The sequence below is a fragment of the Labrus mixtus genome, chromosome 14, assembly GCF_963584025.1.
Source record: "Labrus mixtus chromosome 14, fLabMix1.1, whole genome shotgun sequence".
Lineage (NCBI taxonomy): Eukaryota > Metazoa > Chordata > Actinopteri > Labriformes > Labridae > Labrus > Labrus mixtus.
The window spans coordinates 22,202,470-22,224,843 of NC_083625.1; the positions used below are offsets into that span (position 1 = coordinate 22,202,470).

Consider the following 22,374-nt stretch of genomic DNA (forward strand, 5'->3'; position numbering starts at 1 on the left):
ACGCGACCACTTGAAAAAATACATTTGGGGACAAATTTAAAGTTTACCCACTTCTATGTTACTGTTGATGAGCGTAGCAGCCATGTTGGATTTTAACTCGGGCTGCCGAAGGTTATCCAAGTTTCCATGTTTGAGTTCTGACTTCAGGGAGGCGTTCCTGATTACGTATTAACGGCCAACTCGGAATTTCAGAATTTCAAGATCAAATGGAACACACAAAAATAATCAAAGATTTTGGGGTGGCCGATAATATTTCCAGGGGGGCTCATGCCCCCCCTCTGGACACGCTCCTGCTTACAAGTGCTTTAAATACTGATAGGGAGTAGGCTACTTAAACCAGTGTCACAATTACTCTATAGGCTATACAAAAAAACAACTAGTAGACTTAGCCTACTTAAACTAAAAGTAGGCTACTGACACAACTTAAATGACCACCGGTAGCGGGTTCCGGTGTCTCGGTACCGTTAAGTCTTCGTCCCCCTGCAGACACTTGAGTTAAAGTAGGAAGAGCGGAAGGGGGGAGGAAAGGGGGAGGAAGAAGGAAAGGGAAGGTCCGTCCTCCCTCCACACGGAGTCAAACTTCTCTACAACACTTTCACTACCTTGTCTTCCATGTCTGAATAAAACGGGGGAAGCTTTTCTTCGTCGCGGTCAGCCCTCAAAGTGGATCCGGCGGGCTGACGGGACCCGCGGGGTGACGGACTGCGACATGTCGGAGGGATCCGGGGCCGAGTGGATGCGACTGTGAGGCGGGTAAAACCCTCCGAGGTCTCCCTGCTGCTGGTAAACAACTGCGGACAGAGCAGGCTGACTGCTGCGGGGACACTTCAGCTTGCTCAAGTCGGAACAACTCGGCAAGAAATGAGGAGCCCGACTTGACATCATAATCGTTATCACATGAGGGTCAAAATATGTTTAGTTCATGTTAAGATACTTTTCATTAATTCACGTTTTGCACATCAACTTTTTGCTGAAATATAACTCGTAACAGAGACATCAACATGTGTTCTTCGTAGCATCCATGATGTTTGTTGCTGATGTTACAACATTCAGACTTTCCGAACTGAAATCAGGTGAACCCACTGAAGTCGAGATGGGGACTGTCCAGGGAGCGCATGAATGCAGCATCATAGTTTTGTTGACATAGCCCAACAGAGGTTGCTCCAGAGTACGACCGATTAATCTGCAAGCCGATAATATCGGCCGATATCAGTTTATCCAGTGACCATCAGTATCAACTAATTTTTTCTCCGATATGCGCCGATATTACTCGATTTATTCACTAGTCAAACAGTATTTCATTTCAGTTTCAGTGTATTACACTAGCAGTTCTCTGTCACCAGCAGAGGGCACTATATGGATTACAACAAGCATCACCACTCTCCAGAGTGTCGAGTGGTGACACACGTACATGCTCAGTTACTTTCCAGCTGAGTGACCATCTTGTCTTCATTATAAATCTTTTCCACAAGTGTTTGATAACTGAGGGATCAACGCAATAAATGTGTTTATTTATCTCGTATCTCTTCAGAGATAAATCTAAAACTTTTTTCACACATACAGAAATATCCTGAAAAACTCCAGAGATTTGGCTACCCTGAAGTGCTTTAGGCTATGTGTGAACGCAAACAGCCGCATTTATATAGCCTCATTATAGTGTCGGCCGCTACTTCAGCATTGTTTATTTACGTCACGTCTTACCTCGGGAAATCCCCCGAGCCCCCTCCCCTCTGACAGGGATAGTCTCCAGCTGTGAGGAGCATATGTGAACGGCTAGGTCGGGAGAATCTCTGGAGAAGTCCTCCTGTAAATATCTAGATATTATCTGGAGTGCATATGTGAAAAAGGCTTAAGAAAGACATCGGCCAATATATCGTATATCGTTTATATATATATATATATATATATATATATATATATATATATAAAATATCGTTTCTCTCCCCAATATCGTTATTGTTATTGGCCCCAAAAATCCTGTATCAGTCAAGCCCTTGTTACTAGTATCTAGAAGTTAAAAATTCCGGTATCGTGGCAGCCTTATATTTATCCTGGAGTTTAAAAGTAGCATTTATTAAGAGGTTGAATTGAACACTCAAACCTTAAAACGCACCTTTACGCCTCGGCTTTTGGCTCTGCTTGAGAGTCGGCTTTTATTCCTTCGATCACTTCTTAGTAGTCTAAAAACGTTTTACCTTTTGATGCACTTTGGTCACCTTTTGTTGTTTGTAAATGTGATTTATAAAAACATTAGGATTGTATTGGATACAGTGTAATCATTATTTTTGGTATTGACTTTAAATTCAAGTCCTCATGAATATTGATGTGTTTTAGTAACTGACTCATGATTGGCTATTAATTCATCATTGATCTTTCCCCCCAAATGAGTCGGGAGATGTTCAAACTTCTATCATTCTTGATGCACTTTTGGAAACTTGATTTTTTTTTGTGAGGTTATGTTTTATGTTTTTATTGTCGTCTCACATTCTTGCTTATTCCCGCAGAAGATGGAGGGAGAGAAAGAGACGGCAGAGGAGAAGGAGGAAGAGGAGGAGGACAACAAGCTTCATCATCACATCGCAGCCGCCTCCTCTGTGGACTACCCGGACCTTCCCATCATGCACTGGGACGACCTGAGTCAGAGGATAGCGGAGTTGGAGAAACAGGAGCAGGAGAGGAGGGAAAAGTCAAAGGTCAGACATGAAGATACGTTTTTGTTGTGCTGTTGAGTCTCTGTTTGGTTCTGGAGACGCTGTCAGTGGATATATTTTTCTTAAGACTACATTTCCCATAAATCTTTGTGCCCTACTCCCCCCTTTGAAGTGTTATCTAAAGACTGGGGTCAGAAAACTGAAGCCATTATAAATTAGCCTTTCTGTTGTCCACATGAGGGCGACTCCGCTGGTTTTAAAAAGTTATCTGATCCTGAAGAAGCCTGAAGCCCTTTTCGTCGTGCAATTCTACAACAGCAGCGTAACGAAGCCCCGACGCCAACTTAAGACATTCATATCGATTCTGATGGCGTAATATCGTTGTCCCTGTCTGCATTTCAGCATTGTGGAAGAACGGCGCAGCGGGAGCTCCACTTACACACAGTTAGACATGCACACACACACACACAGCGCTGCGCTCCCCTGCTGGCTCAGCTGATCTTGTCACTCCTCTGTAACTCCTCCTCCTCCTCCTCTTCCTCCTCCTCCTCCTCCTCTTCCTCCTCCTCTTCCTCCTCCTCCTCCTCCACTTCCTCCTCCTCGTCCTCCTCCTCCTCGTCCTCTTCCTCGTCCTCCTCCTCCTCTTCCTCTTCCTCCTCCTCCTCTTCCTCCTCTTCTTCCTTCTTATCTCCGTCTCTGTCTGATTACATTCCTCGGAGGACGAGAACATGCTGGTTGTGGCTGTAAACACATTTTGTGATTCACGCTGAGGACGGAGCTAAAATGAGACCCTGACATTACAGAGACGCTGTGTGGACGCTCACAGCTGCATGTTTGTACATTCTCTGGCGGCATAATGATCACGTAGCTTTATATAAAAAACTTCCCAACATCGTCTCTGCGATAAATCTGCTGCTGCTGAAGGGATTCCTCTCATTTCCAGTTTTTTATTCTAGTGTGGTCATTTGTAGTATGTTTATGTGTTTGGACCCCTGTGTGAGGGGGACTGTCTCTGCATGTCTCCCCCCAGAGAGGTGAGGTGAGGATGGGGGAGAGCCACGGGGGAGTGTGGAGGGACGTGTGGGAGGAAGAGGAAGACTTCCGGAGGTGCAGAGTTGCTTCTGTCGCCTCACGGTGAGTTTAAAAGTATTAATGAACAGGCACTCCAAAGACGTCATAAAGTTCTACAAAAATCTTGAGAGTAAACTGGCAGAGATGTTTGGAGACAAACACAACAACATGACTCCATCGGCTGTGAACACGTGTAGACCTGCAGTCTGACGTTTTCCTGTTTGTCGTCCGTTTACAGATTTCACAACCACAGAAACCTGCAGCTGTGCTTCATCAACAACAGCGACAGTGAAGACGACGAGGAGGGAACCAAGAAAAAGGTCATTTGTTCTCCGTTTGTACAAATATACGCTCGTATATCAACATCTGCCGGCCTTGGCTGGAAATGCACACCATAGTTTCCAGAGCTCAAAGTTATTTCTTTTTCTTTTGTGAAAACCAACATCCAAAAACAAAAAAACAAAGACTCTAGACTTTAGAGTCCAGGGGGCGGGGCCTAGGGGGCTGAGAGCCGAGCTACCACTCTCAGTAGAGCTTATTTCCACACTGTTTATTTGACAGATTTACTCAAAGTCTGACCACTGACAACCTTACACATCTCTGTCAGGTTTCCATGGGACCGGGGGGAATCAGTTGCCATGCCGCCGCCGGGTTGAAACAGGAAGTGATCATTGCCCTGAGGACGCTGAGAGACAAACTGCTGGCTGAACAGAAGGAGAAGGAGGTGAAACATGAGGGAAAGAATGACAGCGAGAGAGAGAGAGAGAGAGAGACGTGTTATCAACAGAGGAGGATAACGTGTGTGTGTGTGTTGCAGCATCTGGCTGGCTGCAGCAATGTTGCCAAGCGGAAACATCTGGAGTGTTGGGAGCTTCAGGAGTGTTCAGAGAAACAGCTCCGCAGCCTGAGAGGGACACTTCAACAGGAAGTACACGGTATGAACTCACACACGCACGCACGCACACACACACACACACACACACACACACACACACACACACACACACACACACACACACACACAGACAGACAGTCTTCACCGTGGCTCTGAGAAGCTTGTGCCTTCATAAAGTTAAACGTCAGATCGACCTAAAGAGTGGAGAAGAACATACTGGAGAACAGGAAACATAATGCAGCAGGTTCATTAGAGCACAGAGATGGTAGAGGTGGCGTGCAGACAGTCTATGGTCGTGCAGCGATCACAGAGAATAAACGTCACCACCCCCTCCCACTCGCTCCAGGTGAATTCTCCTGATTATATCCTGCTGCGTTCTCACATCAGCTCACTCTGAACATATCAGGAGTTTTAAAGCAGGATTTTGTGCAAGGTTGAAAGTTTTGACAGAGCTCGCTGCAAGCACAGAATATAACAACCCGGACAGGAAGTCAGACAAGGAAACGCACAGAGTGTCCGATCAATTTAAAAATAAAACACAACATACCGACTTCTGATCGTATATTCCATCTCTTTATCAACATGACGTCAAAACAGGCACCGAATGAATAAGAAACCATCCTCAGAAAGACAAAGCAACGTTTGCACGTTGTTCTCTTTATTCACACGTGGTCCTGTAGTTCTCCCGTGATCTTGTAGTTCTCCCGTGATCTTGTAGCCCTCCTGTGATCTTGTAGTTCTCCCGTGATCTTGTAGTTCTCCCGTGATCTTGTAGTCCTCCTGTGATCTTGTAGTTCTCCTGTGATCTTGTAGTTCTCCCGTGATCTTGTAGTCCTCCTGTGATCTTGTAGTTCTCCCGTGATCTTGTAGTTCTCCCGTGATCTTGTAGTCCTCCCGTGATCATGTAGTTCTCCTGAGATCTTGTAGTTCTCCTGAGATCTTGTAGTTCTCCTGTGATCTTGTAGTTCTCCTGAGATCTTGTAGTTCTCCTGGTATGTGTGTATAGCTGCTCATAGCTGCGCTCACATTCCAGAAACAGACCAAGTGGGGCAGGGCACGTACCGTCCGACTGAGCAAACCCGGGCGCTGACAGACCGCACGGACTATGTGGAAATTTGCTATAACGGTTTATCCAGCAATGAGGGTTTTTGAGATTTCACGTAATTGAAAAAAAAGAAGGAATAGGAACATCTTTTTTTTTACATGTATTTATTGAGTTTTTACATTTTACAAAAAACACAATACATTTAACAAAGCATATAACAGTCAAACTATATATATAAAAAAAAAAGAAAATCCACTCCCCCCACCCCAAAGGGAAAATATATAATTAAAGAAAAGACAGACCTAAAGACAAAACAAAACACAAAAACTGGGTAACGACATTATGTAATCATACACAGCTTAGCATCACATCACATGGTATCGACAGTTTGGGACATATCACCTTCAAGTTACCAGAGTTTCTCCAACTTCACAGTCCTTTAAAAATGCAAGGAAGGGATTCCAGATCTCTTTGAATTTGGCTGATTTCTTTTTCATTGTGTATGTTAACTTTTCAAGGACAAGGCATGCTGATAGTTCTTTCAACCAGCGACCAACCGAAGGGCTCTTCACATCTTTCCAGCAAAGAGAAATCAAGCGTCTAGCTTGTACTAAACATAAGTCAGTTATTTTCTTCTCTTTGCTGTTTAGCATACAGTCCTTCGGATACAAATTAAGAATACAAAGTGTAGGGCAGTCGGGTACTGGATTCAAGGTAATCTGAGAAATGCATTTTATAACTTCATTCCAGAACTTTCGTATCTCAGGACAGTCCCACAGACAGTGAAATAAGGTGCCCTTTTCGACATTGCATTTAACACAGACAACAGGATTATTTGGATTCATCTTATTCAGTCTATCCGGAGTAATATAAGTTCTCATAATCCAATTATATTGAATCAGTCTGAGATGGGTATTTATTGTTAGGAGTTGAGCTTTCGAACACACCTCCCTCCAGTCCTCCTCCGAGATATCTTTTTGCAAGTCTTTATGATTTTTCACCAGTATGTTATACAGTAAGGATTTCTGACCCTTACCAGTACAAGTATTCACTGCTAAGTTTTCTAATATGGACAAAGGGGGTTGTATATAGGAGTGCGTCTGTGCATAAACAAAGCTCCTTAACTGTAAATATTTTAAAAAGTGTGTCTGAGGTATGTCATATTCAATTCTAAGTTCTTCAAATGGAGTTAGTTTGCCTTCCTTATATAGATCCATAACTTTATAGATGCCCTTTGTTGCCCACATTTTAAAGCCTTGGTCTTTTTTGCCAGGAGAGAAGTTATCATTCCCCCATATTGGTGAAAAGCCAGAAAACAAAGTAGATTCACCAAGAAATGACTGTACATTGTGCCAGACATTAATTGTGTTTCTCACAAAGGGGTTATCAGTAAGTCGCTTCAATTTTTTGACAGATGCAGAGTATAAATAAGTGTCAAGTCGCAGGCCTTTAGTGCAAAAACTTTCAATTTGTACCCATGGTAAGTAAGGTTCAGGCAAAAACCAATACAATGCAGCTCTAATTTGAGCAGCCCAGAAATACCACTGTAGATTGGGTAATTGTAACCCTCCTCTCTCATATGGCAGGTAAAGAAGTGACAGTCTCAACCTTGACCTTCTGTTATTACAAATAAACTTTGTAAATAGTTGCTTCATTTTTTAAAAGAACTGTGGTGGTGGGGGTAAAGGGATCGATTGAAATAGATATAAAAACTTTGGTAATATATTCATCTTGATTACATTTATACATCCCAATAGAGAGATTGGCATTGATGACCAACTATTCATGGATTCAGTTACTGTGGAAATCATAGGAGCATAGTTACAGGATACTAAATCTTTAATGGTTGGGGTAATGATGATACCAAGATATTTAAATCCGTTTACTGCATTATTGAAAGGGTGGTTTATCACCGGATTTATTCGCTCCCGCTTATTCAAAAACATAATAGAGGATTTTATGTTTTGTTTACTTTAAAGCCTGAAAATTTTCCGAATGTGTCAATTAATTTAGTCAGATTAAGGATTGAGTTATTTAGGTCTGTTAGAAATAAAAGGGTGTCATCAGCATACATTACAATGCGATGTTCGGTGTCCAATACTTTTATACCTGAAATTGAGGGGTGTGACCTCACCGCTATCGCAAACGGTTCCATTGCCAAAACAAATAGCATTGGCGAGAGAGGGCACCACTGACGGGTACCCCTTGTAAGTTTGAAAGGAGATGATATTAAATAGTTGGTGGAGACCTCTGCCATTGGGTCAGTATAAAGTGTCTCAATCCATTTTCGAAAGTAGTTACCAAAGCCAAAGCGAGATAGCACATCTAATAAATAGCTCCACTCCACTCTGTCGAATGCTTTTTCAGCATCTAAAGACAGAATGGCAGTGTCAGGGGTTCCCTCCCTCGCATTCATCAAATTCAACACCCTTCTGACATTATGGAAGGCTTGACGGTTTTTCACAAAACCATTCTGATCTGGATTGATCACAGTTGGAAGCACCGATTCCAGTCTTCTAGCCATTACTTTAGCAATAATCTTAGCATCTGTGTTAAGCAGTGAAATGGGTCTATACGATGTGCAATTGGTAGGGGACTTATTGGGTTTCAAAATAAATGTTATCAGCGTGCTCCTCAGGGAATCTGGGAGACGACCCTGTTGAAACGCCTCCTCATACATAGCTAAATGAGGTTCAATTAATTTATCTTTAAATATCTTATAAATATCAACTGGTAGAGCATCAGGGCCTGCAGCTTTATCTCCCCTCATATTGGTAATAGCGTCAGCGATTTCTGAGGCATCTAGTTTCCTATCCATATGTCCTTTAAGATCGTCTGGTATGGAAGGAATACAAAGATCCTCCAGGAATAGAGATTGTGTTTCCACGTTTTCTGAGGATTCAGATGTATATAATATTTTAGAGTAGATGGAAAAGGTATCATTCATTTCCTGAGGGTCTGCTGATATTGCTCCACTCTGAGTTTGAATTGCAGTAATTGCCCTGTCTGCATCCAATTTCTTAATTCGCCAGGCCAACAATCTCCCCGGTTTTTCACCTTGATCATAGTAACTCTGTTTGAGCCGGATTAAACTATTTTCTGCTTTCGATGTGGACAATTCCTCATATTGGGCTTTAAGTAACGTTAATTCTTGTTTTGCTTTTGTGGAGCCATCCAAAAAGGTCTCTCTATCCAATTGTCTAATTTTGTGGTCAAGCTCGTTCATTTTTACTTTGAGTTTGTTTGTTTTTGAACTGGTATAAGATATGATCATGCCTCTGATGTACGCCTTAAAGGCCTCCCATCTGACAATAGCAGAGGTCTCATCCGTATTTGTGCTAAAAAACAACTCAATTTGTTCCTCTAAAAATTGCAGGAAATTCGAATCGGAAAGCTATCTGGGATGGAATCTCCATTTAGGAGTGCCTTTAACTACCCCTTGGGCTCTGTATACAAGTGAAGTGGGAGAGTGGTCTGACAGTAGTATGCTGTTATAGTTACATTCTATCACAGAGGAGAACATAGAGCTGTAAATCAGGAAATAATCTATACGTGAGTATGATTTAAATCGAGGAGAATAACAGGAGAATTCTAGTTTATCTGAGTTTAATCTCCTCCAGGGGTCACACAAGTTCAAATCCTTCACATACTGTAACAGCTTCTTCCTACTTTGTATATGAGAGGAGTCCACCCCAGTTGAACGGTCCATTTTAGGGTCTAAAGTGCAATTGAAATCGCCTGCTATAAGAGCCTTCCCTGGGAGAGAGGAAATTAATAAAAATACATTTTCAAAGAATTTGGGATTGTCATCATTCGGGGCATATATGTTAATCATGTTTATCTTTTCATTTATCAATGTACCCTGGACAATCAGGTACCTACCCCCTATGTCACGGATGACGTTGTCCACTTTCAAGGGTACCGATTTATGAATCAGGATCATCACCCCACGGGTGTGTGATAAGTAGTAGGAGTCTGAAATTACTTGCCCTGGCCATCTCCTTTTTATCTTTACCACTTCATCTGCCAGTAAATGTTTTTTTTTGGAGATATACAACTAATGATTTAATTTGTTTAACCCTACTGAGTACTTGCTTCATTTTAGCCAACTTCACCAAACCCCTAACATCCCAGGATGTAAACTTCAAATTTACATTAGAAGACATACAAAATAAAATCAAGTATGAACACTTTCAACCAGGCCATATATGTAATAGGAAGGAATGATGTAAACTGTAATCTCGTTCTTAACACAATTGGATTGTATGTCGTTATCCCACACTTCAAAATAATATGTACATTTATAACCCCTAAAATAATCCCAGCACTGTCTCCCCAAACGAGACAGCGTACCTTCCCTGGTATCATTGAGAGCAAACTAGGCGCTCAACTGATCCGCTAACAACGAGGATCAGTTACGAACTGACGAATCACACAATAAACAAACCCTCCGCTCACAATCGGCTCAATGCAATAAGCGAACAAAATATGCTTAGGCTATATGCGTATCTGTCTGGTGTGTGGGATTAAAGACCATGTCATCGTATAGTGACAATCAGGTGCAGCATAGGAAAGCATTGTTACCGCGTGCATGAAACAGACAGTACCTTTCCTTAGTAGAAGCAAAACACAGATCAAGTTGAATGTTCACGCCGTCTGCTGCCGTTGAAGAGTTCAGTCACTGACAGTGGTTATCCCAGTGTAATCCCGCTAGCCGTGACCATCCTGCTAGGTTTCCAGTTCTTTAATGAACGACTCCACACCTGCAGGATCAGCAAACACGCGAGGTTTCCCTTCGTGGAATAGCCTTAGTTTAGCGGGGTATATGATGCCGTATTCTAGCTTTAGGTCCCGTAGTTGTTGTTTCACACCGTCAAAGCGCTTTCTTTTCTTGTGCAGCTCAGTGGAGATGTCTTGAAAAAACATGACATGGTGGCCTTCATACATGATCTTACCCTTCTTTCTAGCCGCTTGCATGACTCGGATCTTGTCACAGAAGTTTAAAAACTTCATTATCATGACTCGCGGAGCAGAGGATTGTGGCGCACCTGGTAATCTATGTGCTCTTTCGATAACCAGCGGTGCAGGGAAGGTCTCGGGTCCCAGGACGTCGGGTAGCCACTTTTCCAGAAAAGCAGCGGCATTGCCCTTTTCAACTTTCTCCGGGAGATTCACCACTCTGAGATTTGAACGGCGGCTCCTGTTTTCCAGGTCATCCACCTTAGAGGTGAGCTCAGACACCTGCTTCTCCAGTATCGCAATTTTGGTTTTCTCACCAGCAATATCATCCTCTATGTCACCAATACGTTCCTCTGCTTGTTCCAGTCTCCCTGAAAAGTCTTTAAAGTCCGACTTGATCTCATTTATTGCAGTCAGAACTCCGTCAAATTTGGAGCCGAAGTCGTTTTTCAGGGCTGCAATTGCCTCTAAGATCCCCACTGTTCCAGAAGTTTGCACACCGGTGGTTAGCATGCTAGCATCTTCCTCTGTTTCCTCGTGTCGGTTGGTCTTTTTCTGAGCCTTTTTCTGGTGTCTGGTCAACATGTCTTAGATTACAGATACACTTAACTTAAGTTTGATAAAGAAGTGCGTTGGCTTTTAACTCAGGATAGTTAAATTTGGCCGATTCCCACGGAGAGCTCGAAAATGCGACCGTTCAGCTTCGTTCACTCCCCCGGAATAGGAACATCTTCATGTAGTTGCACACTGTTAAAATAATTTTCTCCATTTTGTGTTTTTCCTGCAGCTCTGAGCTCCGAGCTGGTGGCTCACCTGTTGGTACGAGACCAGCTGAGGACGAAGCAGGACGCCATGCTGCTGGACGTGCAGGACCTGACCTAACACCAGGACCACAGAATACCCCGTGCATGTGATTCAATGTGAACGTTTGGATGCTTTGTGACCAGGAGAAGCTGCTCGCCCACGTCCGACCAGAAGTCTGTTTCCAGGACGACTAATTAAAGAAAACTGACCAGCGAGCGAGCAGCGTTCAGGGAAACAAACGGAGATCTGAATGGAAGCTCTGCAAGTCCTTAAAAGTCGCTCAGCATCGTCGAGAACAAATGTTAGCTCATATCCAAGGGAAAGAAAAGCCTCTGCACGTGACGGCGCGTTCATATGGAACAACAAAGGTCGTAAACAAACAATCACATGTTGGTTTTTGTTGGGTAGTAGTAATATCTGTATTCAAACATTCCCATCACGCCTCTCGCTCTGTAAAGGTGTTGAATGTGAGTTTCAGGAATTTTAGGGAAATTTGATTAGGAATTTTTAAATCCTCGGAAATTTTCTTAGTAATTAAGGGAACTTTTTGTTCAGAAATTTTAGGAACCCTTTTCTTAGATCTTTCAGAAGCTTTTGTCTGGAATTTTCATTTGAGTTTTCTGGTGAATTTCCCGGATATTTCCCTGTGAGTTTTTTTTTTTCCAAGTTTTGACCGAAGTTTTCAGAAGCGTTCGTCAGAAGGTTTTTGTAAGTTTCCCCAGAACGTTTGTAATTAAACTGAACTGTTTTAAAGTTTTGTAACCTTTAACCGAGAGCACAAAATCAGTTGTACAAATATTAGAAAGAATCTTGAAAATCTGAATTAAATTTGGACTGCAGTACCCATTTTAAACACTAGGGGTCAGAGTTACATATTGCTCCTTTAAAGATCCTTGAATTCATTTCATTGGCTGATATAGTATTACATTTAAATCTTTAAGATTTTAATTAAAAACAAAACTTCCTTCGACATAACAACATTTCCCACAATCATTCAAACAAAAGGATTTTTTATTTCCTGTTTGTGAAAACTCGACTTTAATATGCAAATAAGGGATGTTAACTTATCTTATTTAAGTTTGATTGTGTTTAATACTTTTATATTTTTATTATATTAATATGGGAACATAACACTCACGCAGCACGTGTAGCGAGACGTAACCCATGCCGTTTTATATTTCATGTTTTATTCTGAAAAATCGTCTTGGATGTCTCAGATGATCCTCTGCACCTCCAAATAAAAGAAGGAGGAGTGCCGGTAGCGTAGCGGTTAGATCGTGCGTCCCATGTACAGAGGCTTTGGAACTCCAAGCGGGTGGCCCGGGATCAAACCTGACCGCATGTCATTCCCCTCCCTCTCTCTCTCCATCTGATTTCTGACTCTTTCCACCGTCCTGTCTCTACAGTAAAGGCGCAAAAAGGCCAAAAATAAAAGAAGTTGATATTGGATTTTAGCGACTGCAACGTGGCCGTCCATAAGTTTCAAAAGATTTCCAACGATGGAATATTTTCAGCATTTGTGTTTGTAGTGATTTTAATGATGGCGTGAAACCTCGTTTAACAAACGATGCTAAACCCGTCAGGTACCGTCCGTGATGACATTATAATGAAGAGATGAATGCACTTAGTTTAAACATCCCACCAACATTCTCTGTTTTCTATCCTCCTCAAATGTTTTATATATATATATAAAGTATTAGTCCTCGTCCACACGTAGGCGGGTCTTTTTGAACATGTGGCTTTTTCTGTGCATTTTGATCTTTCATTCGCAAATGGCGTTTCAGGTCCCTGTAAACTCTCCTTTAGTAAAACTCCTTCCAGGGTGAAGATGTTCAGAAACTACGTTTAAGGTGTTTCTGTGTGAGGACATTGGGGGTCCCACCACACAAACCCCATCGCTACGGTCGGCGGTTTTGGATGAGACTCCGTTGGACTTTGGGAAGGTGGGAGAACTTTGACAATGAAATGGTCGTTGCGGAGGAATCACCGCCTGTTGACTTGGCGTGCGTTGTTGCATTTTCATGTGGACGAAGATGTTTTTGAGAACTGAGCGTGTGTGGACGAGGTTATTTTTAAAATAGGGTAGGAAACCTTTTTAAAAAAATTCCTGCCTTCTTGTGGACTCGGCCTGATTCTGACCTCAGTGAATTATTTTGGTGTTAATCAGGGATATTCAGATGATTTATAACGAGGCGTTTTTAAACCACTCCTACCAATGTGGCCAGCTGCAGGAATGATACTGACTGAATGTCGTACGGATGTTACTGTAAAGAAAATGTTTCTTATTTTTAACGTAAAGCTATAAACGACATCTAAACAGTGTCGTATGAAACGGGACATAAATACGAGAAGACTTTAAAAGAGTTATACTTGGCGTTAATGTGGTCGTGGAAATTCGCTAACAAAGAAGCTAACAATGTGAACGATTTATTATTTCATTGAGACCGTGGGCATATGTTAGAGATGTGTTTTCAGATGTAAATAAATACATTTAAAATATATTTTGTGAATGTAAACATTAACTCTGAAATATACTTTGATGTCAAGCTACACAGATTTTTTTGTGAACTTATTTGTTTGTGTTTGAAGAAAGTGGCGTCCTCGGATGTTAAAAGTGAAGCCAATGCTAAAAGTGTAAAATCCTGCAGTTCCTTGAGTGTCCACTAGAGGCTGGCTGCAGAAGCACAGGAAGTCACATACACACCCATTCAAAAAAGCCTGTTTTTACAGTAGAGATTAACATGTTTACAGCCTGGTTCAAAAAAACGAATAGATCTGATTAGCTCATGTCTCGATCAACGTCACCCTGCAGGTGGCGCTGGAGTCCCATGGCGGTCTCCATGCTGGAAATGGAACACACACAGAAATGGTCTGAGGCGGGTTTTAAGCCTCCTGACAAACCATCACACCGCACCCGCCTGTCAATCAGGTCAGCTACACGTCTTATTGTGAATAACTCTTATCCTTCATCAAATCAAAACTGATGAGTCATCAAAACATTCACCCCCCCGTACAGTGTGTGGTGATCGAGACATGAGCTAATCAGACCTGTTTGGTTTTTTGAACCAGGCTGTAAAAATGTTAATCTCTGCTGTAAAAACTGGCTTTTTAGAATGGGTGTGTATGTGACTTCCTGTGATTCTGCAGCCAGCCTCTAGTGGACATTCGAGGAACTGCAGGATTTTACACTTCAGGATCAGCTTCATTTTTCAACACTGGAGGTTGCTGCTTCGTCGTAGGAGACACATGGAGAGAACATTTTCTAAATCTTATTTTAAGTGTTTAATTCTTTAATAAATGTCGGAGGGATTTTATGTTTCGCCTCTTTGTGTTTACTCGTATCTGTTCCTCAAACGCCAAATGTGCTGCCAACACTAACACCTTCACACATCTTGACCAACACACCAAAAGCCCAGTATGAGTCTGAGATGATGGTGATGATGATGGAAGGAGACGAGCCGAGGAGGAGGAAGAGGAGGGGCTGATTTACTTTGCTTTCCTCAGAAAAAGAGGCAGAGTGAGGAGGAGGAGGAAACGACATGAGTAAATCTTCAGCCGCTTCTCTGGAGGGAAAGGTGAGTGATTTTGATCTTTAGAGAGCAGCTTTGTTCACAGATCCACATCATGCAGCCGGTAGTGATGAGATCTGATAATCTAGCCTTATGATGTTCTTATATTTGGAGTTCTGGGGAAGCAGTGCATGAATTTAATGTTATTTACAGAACAGCAGCAACTCAAAAATGATTTCTTTAGTTTCTTGTTGAATTCGAGCTCCATAAAAAACTACTTCTGTGTTTTCAACGTGTAACAGTGAAGTGATTGTTCTGAGAGACTGTGACCCCGACAGGTCAGCTCACTTACAGAAGAATTAACTCGAAGGTCATTTGCATCGTTGCCAATTATTTAAAAACATAAAAGCCAGAAAATCAAACGCTTTGTCCATTATTAAACAGAAAGTCAACATTTTGTGCAGGATTGAAATGTATGCTTAAAGATATGACATTAAGGCTTCTGTGTTTTTTTAAATGTTTTAATCTCAGTTCCAGTATGAGCCAGTCTGCTGTATGTAAACCAGTTCAGAGCTGAACTGGGAGCACCTCCTCCTCCTCCTCTGCAGTCCCTGTATTGGGTTTCATTCCTGCAGTTCTGACTGAATGAACGCTGATCAATTATTTACAGACAAACTGAAGGTCAGGGGAGAAACCCCGAGAGACCCTTCAGCCCCGAAACAGACTCTTCTGGATCCACGGAGAAACTTGACGAGGCGAGAGCAAGAGGACGACTGCAGGTAAAAAACGATCTCCTTTAACTCCTTTAACATCGGACAAACAGCCTCTTCAGAGCAGACTCTAAAGGTGAAGCTCTGCCGTCTGATTGGCTGTCAGAACTTGATTGAAGCAGCACGTTTTTATTCAGGTTTAATTAGACTTTCATGTTTTTAAGGAGAGTTTATGTATGAATCACTTCTCGCAGACAAAGGTCACATCAACAAAAAAACTACATACATGTAATAAAACAGGAACAAACTTCATGGACCGGCATTTTAAAATCCAGCTCTGACCCGGAACGATAATCGGCACAGAAAAACACAGATCAGTTGGTGGACTGGGTGGACCTGATCACTCACAGGCCTGTCCTAACATCAACGTTTGTAGCTGCTTTTTAAAAGACTCAACAAAGTCAGAAAGATGTAACCGGACAGGCAGAGAGATCCAGAGGATTGATGCTATCGCCTCAAACGCACGATCAACAAGAGTCTTAAAATGTGTCTGTGGGACGGACAGCAGGTGTCGGGTGTTCGACCTCAGTGAACGGGTGGGTGAACGAGTTCTCACAAATATTCTGGGGCCTGACTGTGGATGGCTCTGAAAGTGAGGGTGAGGATTTTAAACTTATTCTTATAAGCCACAGGGACCCAGAGCAGAGATTTCAGTGTGGGAGTGATGTGAGACCGCTTGTTGGACCTGATGAGGACTCGAGCAGCATTCTGGATTGACTGGAGAAGGTTTAGGGCGGACATGCTGAGTGAGGTGAAAAGAGCGTTACAGTAGTCCATACAGAATGAGATAAAGGCGTGTGAGGTCACCTGTAGATGACACTGATGGTCTCAGTTTACTGATATTAAATGTGAAAAGAATCCTGCAGATCGGCTGTCCTATTTAAAAAACAAAGACTAAACTTTGGGAGAACATTATAATAAATAATACTTCAGTTAAAGGGAGCTTGTTGCTCAGGAGGTAAAGTGGGACGTCGACTAACTGACGCTTTGATTCACATCCTTTAGTTTATCATGTAATGTTTATGATGACGTGTGCTGCTGCTGCCCTCTTGGCCAGGTCAGCCTTATGAAAGAGAACTTGATCGTAATAGGTTAAAGGTCACATATTTTGTATAATCCACTTAACCATGTTTCTCTAACACTAATCTGTGTCTATAGTCTGTTTACAAACCCCCCAGTGATGAGAAAAGTCTATCCTCTCTTCTGCCTGCTCCACTTTTCAGAAAATATGTGCTCAAACAGGCCGTTTGGAGATTTTCCCTTCATGACATCACAAAGGGCAGTAACCCCTCCCCCAGGTGGGTGACACTCCCACAGCTAGGTGTTTGTTCTACCCTGTGAGTCTGCCTTCTCACCGTAAACAATAGGACATGGAGCGAGAAAGACAGAGACACCCGAGGCCTTCCAGAGAGGGGGCGTGGTCAGACACAGCTCATTTACATTTAAAGCCAAATATATGTTCAAAAACACTGTAGAAGTGGATTTTTCATCATATGTCCCCTTTAAAACCAAAATGTTGCCAACGCATTTGTTTAGTTGAGACAGTGGTCTCTCTCTCTCTGTCTCTCTCTCTATCACTCAATGAAATAATAGAGATTGTGTTGTTTTAAACAATGTATCAAAACCTTAATCTGCTTCATCAAGTACAACAACAACAACAACAACAACAACAACAACAACATGTCTATACTGTGAATAATGAAGTGTCACAGTTTGTTAAAGCCAAGAGAACATCTCAACACAACCTGCACCAACTGCTGCAACATTTCTTGACACTGTCGTTCCAAAACAGCAGCTTGGGTTTAATCAACCATGAATCTTTATTTGTTAAGTAGCAATTCATTTCAAAAGTTACCTAGAGACACTTTACAGAGAGAGCCGGTCGAGACTGTACTCTGTGTTACATTAAACCTTAAAGTAGGACAGCTGGAACGTGCCTTCTACCTGACGTCCAGCAAGGAAGGTTGCATGAATGGAGAGGTGTTTCCGGAAGGCTTGTGTTAATGATTGAAGGGCTAATTGTGCGAAACAAAGTCCTCATCAGCAAAACACCGGCAGTACATGGTGAACAAGCTTTTCTGAACTAATGACAAAGTGTTTCCTCTCCCCTCTTTGTTGCAGTCCTTCGACACACCAGAGATATGGGTCAGACGGCGGCAGAGAGACATTGAAAGAGTAAGAAGACTTGAATCCGCTGGAGAAGCTGAGATGACGTCAGAGGAACCTGAACCTATCCAGCCCTGCCAGGAATAACCTCCATCATGGGATTGAGTCAAGCCTCCAGTGTCACCCCAAACATCGGTCTGGCTGTGGCGGCGGGGGTGAGCAACCCTCCCAACACCTCTGGCATCATCCCCACCTCTTCTCAACCTCCCTCGTCCTGCAGCATTGACGAATCCTACAAGTACGTCTTCCTGCCGGTCTGCTACTCGCTGACCTTCCTCTTCAGTCTCACCCTCAACTCGGTGGTGTTGCTGCGCTCCTGCCGTCACCATGGCAGCGGCTGCTGCGGCGTCATGGGTAGCAGTGGCGGCGGGCGACGCTGGAACACCTCACTCATCTACATGGTTAACCTGGCCACCACTGACCTCATGTACGGCCTGTCACTGCCCTTCCTGGTGGCGAGCTACATGCTAAGGGACCGCTGGGTGTTTGGGGACTTCATGTGCCGCCTTGTTCGCTTTCTGTTCTACTTCAACCTCTACTGCTCCATCTTCTTCCTCACCTGCATCTCAGTGCACAGGTAGGACGCTCTGGACGCACGGCTGCCCATTGGGAAACTTTGTCCTTAATGGTACTTTTAGCTGATTCTCCTGAAGTAAACATTGGTTTCAGTCTTAGGACCTTTGCTAATACGATGTTGCTTGCTTTTGCCGTTATTGGTCCATTTCATAAGGCTAACGTTGTTTGGTGCATCAACCTTTTAGTAAGCACCACACTCCCCCAGGAGAGTCCCCTTAACCTTCCAGAACTTAACAAAGCCAGTCTACAGAATGATAGGTACAATAGAAAAGAAGATTTAGCTGTATAGAGAATTACTAAACATACCAAAGCTCTGTTCTTGTCAGAAGATTAATACTAAAACTTCTGGAGTCACACCTCATTGTCCCTGTTCTCTGAGGAAAAACTGCTGCAAACGCACTTTCCTGCAAATGTAAATTTTTTACCTGACCTCCCTTTGAATTTTGACCTGACATAAAAGTAGCACCACACCACATGTTCATTAACAAGCTAGCTGATTCTCCTGACCATCAGCAACTGGTCAAATGTTTGGAACCTAAGGTCATATCATGAGTTTGACTTTGGAGACAAGTTAGCAGAGTTGCTGTAAACATATCTGCTGTGAAACAGGCAACTTTAAATGGGACCCATCCCAAATGGGGTTTCCTGGGCTTTTGCAGCCAGCCTCAAATGGACACTCGAGGAACTACAGTTAACACCGAGTTTGAAACAGATTTTTGGTGTTTATATGAAAATCATATTTCAAACTTGGGACTGATGCATGATGTTCATGAAAAGACAAAGGCTGATGTTAAAAGAAATAAGGGAATAAGGGAGTATGGCCTGGGGAGATCTGAATTTGAAAGTTATCACTATTTTGTAAGATCAGCTTTGATTTTTGACTTGAGAACATAAGTCCAGCCTTAAGTCCAAGTGGATGTTTGTGCATTATTTAAAGACACAAACATTGGAGGAATGGACATATTTACCAATTGACTGTTTGACAGATGACCTGACAAATTAAAGCCTCTGGCCAGGAGGACTGTAGTGAACTCTCATTTTGTTTAATCGACTGGGAAATCAGTCATGAGGATCATGGTACAGAGTACAAGCCTACACCCACAGGCCAGTAAAGGATGCTCGTTTGAGGAAGTCGAGTGAACCTTTAAGTCTTCTTCTATCTGAACCCAACACGAGGTTAAAGCGTTGTTCTAACTCACCCCTGGTTGTCTGTCCACAGGTACCTGGGAATCTGCCATCCCATGAGGACCATCACTCTGGAGAGCAAGCGGGTGGTGAAGGGGACCTGTGCGTTGGTGTGGGTGGTGGTCTTCATCCTCACTTGCCCCATCTTCAGGTTCGCTCAGACGGGATACGTCCATCGAGGAGGTGGGGCTGTCGGCCCTGAAGGTGCGAGTGGAGGCAGTAACGGTAGTGGACCTCAGTTTGAGGATCAGGAGGGATACATGAACTGCTGGGACGACGCCATTGATAAGGAGTTTGCCGACTACGTCCCATACGGCATCGTCCTCCATCTGCTGGGCTTCTTTGTGCCCTTTGTGATCATCGCTTGGTGCTACTCTCAGGTGGTCAGGACGATATTTCAGACACTGCGTTCCCCTCCCAGTTCCATAGAGGGTGGGGAGGACGGTCCAGTGGGGGATTGGGCCACAGAGGGAGTCAGAGACCGAGAAAGAACCTCGGTCTCCATCTCTGGATCACAGTACTCGCACTACATCAGACGACGACGGAAATCCATCAAAACCATCTTAACCATCACGCTGCTGTTTGCCCTCTGCTTCCTGCCGTTTCACGTGACGCGGACGCTCTTCCTGCTGCTGCGGCGGGGACAGCTGGGTGGCTGCAACGCCATGAAGACTGTCTCTATCTGCTACAAGGTCACCCGGCCGCTGGCCTCCTGCAACGCCTGGCTCAATGCCCTTCTCTACTTCCTGACAGGGGATAAGGGCGCCCCCTGCTGCTGGCCTAAAGAACACAAAGTCCGCAGAGACCGCCGGCGGAACGGCTCCCTCTGGTGGCCTCTAAAGATCATGAAAAAAGAGGGAATGGGCGAGGAGGACCAGGAAGCGGCCGAGAAGGTTAACAGGGAGGTGCACATGGAAAATGAGTCCAAGTCTTCAAGGGTCATCTTCTAAGAGTTTTAAACGCCCTTTACTTTGAAAGGGACTTCAAACAGTACGCGTTGGAACATGTAATAAATCCAGCACTTGAACTGAAGGTCGTGTTGGAGGTGGTTTGAAATATTTTAAACTCTGTTTGTGTATAATATCTCAGTTCGGGTACCAGCAATCGAAATTAAAAACCTTTTTTTTTTAAAAGAACTGAAGAAGAAAACCAATGTTTAAGATTTATTTTTGGGCTTTTTTGTGCCTTTAATGTAGAGATAGGACAGTGGATAGTGTTGGAAATCAGGGAGAGAGAGAGTAAGGAATGACATGCGGGAAAGGAGCGACAGGCTGGATTTGAGCCTGGGCCGCCCACTTGGAGGACCATGGCCTCCATACATGGGTCTCGCGCACTAAGCAGTGCGCCACCAACGCCCCAAGAAAACCAATTTTAATGCACATTTTCCTTCACTAGTGTTTTCTTTTTAGCTTGTTGGGAGTTATGATGAACTGCAGATGGAGCTAATGCTCTGATCAGTGCCATGAAATTTAGAGGACACGACTTGATTATGTCATTGGAAGAGCTCCGCTTAATGCTCAAACATGATGAAAACATATTTAGGGTGTAAAAATGCAACTTCCAGAGTAGATGTCCAGTAGATGTCGCACTTTAGCCCCAGTCTCTCAAACCAAAACAGAGTGCACTGCCTCCCCTCCTAGTGTTGTAGACCACACTAACCGAGACCAAGACATACCAGAGACCAAGAGTGCTCCCGAGGCCCAGACAAGACCAAGACTGTTAGGGATCAAGACCGAGACGAGGGCAGAGTAAAAATGCGTTCGATTCAGAGACAAGACCTTAAAAAAGTGGTCTGGAGACCGGTCTTGAGACTAAGACTGATTTCGAGTATTTAAACGTTGATTTATCCCCTCCTCTCCCACCTCTCCCGCAGTGTTTACACTCAGTGCAGCTGTTTGTAGGACTGATCTCCATTCTGATATGCGGCCTAGCTTCTTTGAAGTATTTTAGACCAAACAAAGTCTGTTGGTTCTGCCATAAAACTCAGCCATTCTGCAAGCATTCTGCAAGCAGCTTCCCTGAGTGGGCGGGGCTGTCTCCCTTTCCCCCCGCGTTGGCTAAAGCCTAATTTATATTTTTGCATCAAGTCTATGCCATAGTATACCCCAAAGGTTGGCCCTGTAGCTTTACGCGGAAGCCTTAGCCTGAAGTGCACCTCCTCAAAAATCTAACCAAGTGTTGAAATAACGCAGACCAGACAGTGATTGGACCGAGCATCGTATTGGCTACAGGTTTATTGTGTATACTTTGGGTTAGGGGTTAGGGGTTAGGGGTTAGGGGTTAGCACGTCAAATCAACTTGCAGCCATCCGAAAATATCAGAAGTGCATTTCTTCGTTTATGTCTCAGTGGCCGGACAAGAAAAACGAATTCCCCTGACGTCCTCGACTGATTCAGCGGCCGTACATCCCCTCCGATGTCTCCTCTCTTTTCTGCTTTACAATAATTGCAGTTAAATCAGCTGCTGCTCAAAAGTTATCAGCTCCAACTCCAACATAATCCGCTCTGTTTCAGTCGCCATGTTTACCTGAACACAAACATGGGCGGAACCAGAAACAGGCGATATCACCAACATATAACTCACTCTGTCAACTAGCCTTTGTGGGCGGAGTATTGCAGAGCTACGCAGAAACACCAAGGCACAAATATGTAGTTCTCTCGACAATGTAGGCTTTGACAGTGCAGATTTGATGCAGAAGTATAAATCAGCCTAACAAAGAGGGAGGGGTTCAGGTGGAAAAGAA

The 22,374-nt window shown here is 43.5% G+C and overlaps 2 protein-coding genes across 3 annotated transcripts; both read left to right on the forward strand.

Annotated features, from left to right (window-relative positions):
* Window positions 1-503: 503 nt before the first annotated feature.
* im:7136398 (schwannomin-interacting protein 1) lies at window positions 504-14,739 on the forward strand. Of its 2 annotated transcripts, XM_061056243.1 has the most exons (7): window positions 504-783; window positions 2,505-2,693; window positions 3,682-3,785; window positions 3,961-4,042; window positions 4,330-4,446; window positions 4,540-4,657; window positions 11,409-14,739. In XM_061056243.1, exons 2-7 carry the CDS (start codon window positions 2,508-2,510, stop codon window positions 11,501-11,503), a joined length of 702 nt encoding a protein of 233 aa, XP_060912226.1. In that variant the 5' UTR covers window positions 504-783; window positions 2,505-2,507; the 3' UTR covers window positions 11,504-14,739. The 2 variants fall into 2 exon arrangements, with proteins under 2 accessions (XP_060912226.1, XP_060912225.1); XM_061056242.1 differs by lacking the exon at window positions 504-783 and having other exon boundaries at window positions 1,952-2,693.
* Window positions 14,740-17,826: 3,087 nt separating this feature from the next.
* Window positions 17,827-21,889, forward strand: LOC132988662 (P2Y purinoceptor 3). Its single transcript, XM_061056223.1, has 2 exons — window positions 17,827-18,447; window positions 19,666-21,889. The coding sequence occupies exons 1-2, from the start codon at window positions 17,966-17,968 to the stop codon at window positions 20,579-20,581; spliced, it is 1,398 nt and encodes a 465-aa protein (XP_060912206.1). The 5' UTR covers window positions 17,827-17,965; the 3' UTR covers window positions 20,582-21,889.
* The last annotated feature ends 485 nt before the right edge of the window (window positions 21,890-22,374 follow it).

Excerpts from the sequence above, each read along its gene's own strand:
- LOC132988662 (XM_061056223.1), top strand. The coding sequence starts at position 17,966 with ATGGGATTGAGTCAAGCCTCCAGTGTCACCCCAAACATCGGTCTGGCT. Across the intron at positions 18,448-19,665 it reads ACCTGCATCTCAGTGCACAG|GTACCTGGGAATCTGCCATC; the intron begins GTAGGACGCTCT and ends GTCTGTCCACAG.
- im:7136398 (XM_061056242.1), top strand. The coding sequence starts at position 2,457 with ATGTTTTATGTTTTTATTGTCGTCTCACATTCTTGCTTATTCCCGCAG. Across the intron at positions 2,694-3,681 it reads AGAGGAGGGAAAAGTCAAAG|AGAGGTGAGGTGAGGATGGG; the intron begins GTCAGACATGAA and ends GTCTCCCCCCAG. Across the intron at positions 4,658-11,408 it reads ACTTCAACAGGAAGTACACG|CTCTGAGCTCCGAGCTGGTG; the intron begins GTATGAACTCAC and ends TTTTTCCTGCAG.